Below are 4,956 nucleotides of genomic sequence, written 5' to 3'. Positions count from 1 at the left end.
TCCTACTTCCAATTGCATTGAATCTGATATTATCACGAAAATTTGCAATCTTACCTCTAGAATTGTGAATATTAGCAACCAAATCTCTCACATTTAGGGTATTGGATGTGGATTATTTTGTTACTTCAATAGTTGTTCAGTCATTTGCTTCAAAGAACCTCATTATGTTTGTGGATCGATTCTTAGAGCTCTGAAACTATTTTCTATTTTACCGATCTATCTCAAGCACAAAAACTATGCAAAAATTGGATAAGGATGACAAAAAAAAAAGGTTTTCTAAATTTAAAGGCTATTACATGTACTTGCCCTCTCATTATATTTGAATTTGAATAGACTAAAGTCTACAACTAGTCAATTCCAAACTGACCAAAGTTGACAACCTGACTAAAGTGAATAGTAAATTGAACTCACTTTTGACCAAAAGTCAGATGGAACTCACACTTAAGCCACATCCATCTCTAATATTTTTTTTGAGGGTAGTTTTCCACTATGCTTCTGTTCTATATGAAATTTTATTTAGGCTTTTGGGTGTTGCTCATGGCAAGGGGTAATGATCAGGAGATACTAAAATCAGTGTCACCTAAAATCACTAACCGGTAACTGGGAATGAAAAAATATCAGAGAAACAAGTCTCGACATAGAGCCACTACCACAATCACACCAATCTAACTTCATGCAAGGAAATCCTTTGCTGCAAAAATAGAGGTGTTTAGCCGACTTCAGACTCTAATAAGCTATAACTGAACTACAATGACCAAGGCAAATCTGTAGGGAAGAGCCATGGTGGCTATTAATAATCTCTGGGATTTTCAATAGATATCAGAAAAAAAAAATGACTACAACACCTCACCCATAAAAAAAAAAAAAAAAAAAAAAAAAAACACCATCATCTCAATCATAAGAAGGCTTAAAGATAAAACCTATAATTTGATATGAATTAAACCAGATGCATTAGCCACGCATTTCAAAGTCATGACTCTTCTATGAGATTAACATTCTCACATTCATGCGGGAAATACCACCCTCTGATTGCAGAAAACAATATTTTCTCATGTTCACCTCCGTTATCAATATCATATGCCTCGTAATGTGACCAAGGGTCAGCCCACAGCTCTGGTTTAACAGCAGCACTATAATCCTCCTCGCTTAGAAAGAAACCACATACGTCTCTTGTATCTTCAAAATCCACCCATTCCATTTTACCAAAATCTAATTTAAAGACATTGAACTTTTCTGCGTATACTGAGCTTCCCATCACATAAAGGTTTTCACCGCAACTTACAAGCTGCGGCAAAAGTATTCGCGGATCCTCCGGAAGATTCTTGGTTTCGAGCAACGTCACTTTGGGCTCAGGATTGAGTCTGAATTCACATAAATTAAAATTATTCGTGTCTACAGTATATATCTTCCCCTTAAAAACATGTAAATCCCTACAATATTTGAGGTCGAAAGAGGAGACATGATTCCATGTTCCCTCATCCGCTATAGAAAACCATATTTGCTTCTGGGCTAACACAACAAACACCATTTTAGAGATTGAAGGTGAAAAGACTAGGACAGATCTGGAGCCATAATCAGTCTCCCAAGGGATAGGAGGGAAAATAAATTCATGTCTAGTGATTGGATTCACAAGCCGGTACTCCTTGGTATTAAACCTGAACAAGATCATGTAACAAGAAGTTAATCCTTCATTGTACCAGTCAACAGAATGGGGAATTATGGTTTTAAACTTTCTTCCTTCATGGTCATCTATGTGGAATTTCTTATCCATATGAAGACGACCAGAGATACGCGTCAGCATCGGTGGTTTGGATGCCATAAAACTTTTCCTGTTACTGAGTGCTACTGATCTCCATGACTTGCAGACACCACTAAAAGCAATAAAATCGATGACCCCCAGTTGCATCATAACTAATAAAAGCATGTCATGATTGAGGTATGACCAAGGTCTCACATCATCAGTCTTGATAGTCTTACTGGTAGATGCAACATCATCATTCTGGTTTCTAGTCACTCTCCTTGTCATATCCATTTCTACATCACCAAAAGACAAAAAAAAAAATTATTCTTGGTAAAGTACAAATTGCACTTAATCATACAACACTTGTAAACAGCAAAAGAGAAAATCAACAGGATTCGCAAATGAAAACAAGCACAAAATATCTATAGCATATACAATCTACTTAGCAGTTCAACAGAAATGAATACTCTTAAAAAAGAAAAAGGCAGATCAGCCACATGGTAAAATTGTTCCTTTATTTATCTCTCCTTACGCTAATGCTTTTTCCTGTGTTGAAGCAAAAATACCAAATTCCAACAAACCCTAGATAATCCAAACGCTTGAAACGCTTGAAAGATACTCTATATCAATTATCCAACTATCATAAGACATCAGATAAAATCAACAAAACTTAAAAGACCAAATAATCAGAGAATCAAAACATTTCAAAGTAACATGAATACTTATCACAACAAACGAAACTCAAATTAGCAAACAGTTCAAAATGCATTTCATGAAACACATAAAGATAACCAAATTGTCTAAACTAACCTGAGTGACGTTTCCGATCAATTGAACTCCGATTTGCTAAAGAATCAAAAGAGCTAGTGTCAGATGCGTGGCAAAGGCCAAAGGGGAATACCGAATGAACCACACGAATGTTTTGGGGGTTGTGTGCTATGGGTTCTTTGTCTGCGAATTTTGTCCTCGTTATATTAAATTAAGAAGTAAATTACATATTTTATAATATAAACATGAGTGTGTGGAAAGGGAAGGAGAACATGTAAACATAACGTGGAAAGGGGAGGTTTAGTGCGATGCCGAAACCTCATGAATATATAAGACTAATACTTAAAGGTTAAGTTTTATAAATGTAGTTGTGAAAAAGTCTAATATTTTTTTTTTTTTTGGTTATAGCTATAACTTTATCTAGACTTATTCTTGTCCACTTAACTAGTTTCATAGTTACTTTTGTTATCTTTCTTGGAAAATCAGTTTCTTAGTTACTTTTGTTATCTTTCTTGGAAAATCAGTTTTCAAATTAGTTTTCAAATCTAAATTTGGTTCTTGTAAAAAATTAAACCATATGTTTTTTTAACTTTATTTTTCATTTTTTATTATTTTATTTATTTTTGTTTTTTAACTTTATTTATTTTTGCTTTTTATTATATATATATATATATATATATATATATATATATATATATATATATATATATATATATATATGGGGTTAGGTTTTTGTATATATAAATGGATGATTATTGGCCAATCTGGTAACTTAAATAAGTAATTTTCTTTTATAATCAATTAAAAAAACAAATTAATAGCATTTCAATAAATGGAACGGTCGTGTAAGGGTAGTTTTGTACATTAGCATCACCATCATAATAGGAAATGATTGTAGCTTTTGGTAACTAACTTACGCATCTCAAATATCTCGCAGAGCATGCAAATCGGTAATCATTTCTATCGGAGACCAAAACAACGTCCGACTTTGTAGAATCATTCTTAAAATCAGAAGATTCTATGGAGTTATTTGCTATATATATATATATATATATATATATATATATATATATATATATATATATATATATATATATCGATTATTAAACCCTAGAAGATTGATAGGGAGGCATTGAGGTTTTCAGTTAAGTGTATTCTAGAAGAATGCGGAGTACAAGATTGAGTTTATTCAAGTTAAAGTTTAAGAACACCACACAGACGGTATTGAATCTTGATGATGATGATGATAACGACTTCGTTTTGAAATATGAAGGTATTTTTTGTAGTGAATTTGATGTTTTTGTCTTTGTCTTTGTTTGTTCTAGTTTCGTACTGTGACATCTCCATTTTTACGGGCAGAAAAGACCGATTTGTTTATGCTTTGTTTTAAAAATCAGAGTAACATTTTAAATAAAAGAGTTGCGGAATTTGTTCCCAAAATAAAATATGATAAAGATTTTTTAAAGCATTTCCGAAGAAATGTATTTCATTAGAAACCTCGAGATGTCATGTTCGATACATATCAAAAGCATAAACGGTACAATACAAGCCTTACTACATTTATTCATATTTACAGGCTTATAATACGTAATCCCTTATCCAAACATCATAACTATGCTCGGGTGCCACTACATGTAATACAAGAAACTGAGTGGGTCAGACTTGGGAGCCTGATGAGCACATAGGGTTTTCAACCCACAATAAATAAGTTTATTAATTTCAACAACCAACAATAACATGACTACCCGTTCCCGTTATCCTCACATTACGTCCCTAAAAAACCTATCATAAGGGACCTAGCCTAAGGATCATCATCGGGATGGAAACTACTGTCAAGGGGGTTCCTCAGCAATAAATGTCCTAAAGGCAACCACGAGGGGGATGGAGTACATCGGTGAACACATCGTTCACAAACACCTACACTTTGTGAGCCTGCTAGCATTCCACTGGACTGTCTAGAAGAGTCTGTGGCCGTCATCTATACTTCATTAGATGACTGGATCACCAACAACATCGAGGCCTCTCATCATTTTATCACACATCGTCTTATTACATCTACCCATGTTTTACCCCAACATTTTTGTAGATATAAAATACATATACAGTTTAAATCATTTAAAACATGTATAAAAATCATTCTCCCAAATCTCTCTCAACTTTTTATAGTCATCCGGGTCATCCCGACCCTTAACTTGGCCAAAAACCGCTTGAATCGGGAAGTTATATCGAAAAATAGCAAATTAGGGCCGAAACCCCTCTTAGGAACCGAACCTCTTAGAGGGAACCTCTTAGGGCCGAACCTTCTATTAGGACCGAAGGTCCCTTGTGAGGACTGAACTAAGCCTTCAGGACCGAAGTCAGCATCTCGGACCGAACCTCCTGCGAACCGAACTGTCATAGCCGAACTAGCCATCTCGGACCGAAACCTCCATACACCCGAAATAGAC

At 34.5% G+C, this 4,956-nt stretch overlaps 1 protein-coding gene across 1 annotated transcript; it reads right to left on the bottom strand.

Moving 5' to 3' along the window:
* Positions 1-784: 784 nt before the first annotated feature.
* LOC145159200 (uncharacterized) lies at positions 785-2,794 on the bottom strand. The gene is made up of 2 exons (XM_079078137.1): positions 2,552-2,794; positions 785-2,034 (listed from the first exon to the last, which is right to left on the bottom strand). The coding sequence occupies exon 2, from the start codon at positions 2,030-2,032 to the stop codon at positions 971-973; it is 1,062 nt and encodes a 353-aa protein (XP_078934263.1). The 5' UTR covers positions 2,033-2,034; positions 2,552-2,794; the 3' UTR covers positions 785-970.
* Between the last annotated feature and the right edge of the window lie 2,162 nt (positions 2,795-4,956).

Source organism: Lactuca virosa, chromosome 2, assembly GCF_052849685.1.
Source record: "Lactuca virosa cultivar CGN04683 chromosome 2, Lactuca_virosa_CGN04683_v6, whole genome shotgun sequence".
In the NCBI taxonomy this organism is placed as follows: domain Eukaryota; kingdom Viridiplantae; phylum Streptophyta; class Magnoliopsida; order Asterales; family Asteraceae; genus Lactuca; species Lactuca virosa.
Note: the sequence above shows the minus strand (reverse complement) of the source record. Positions and strands in the feature narration are given on the sequence as shown.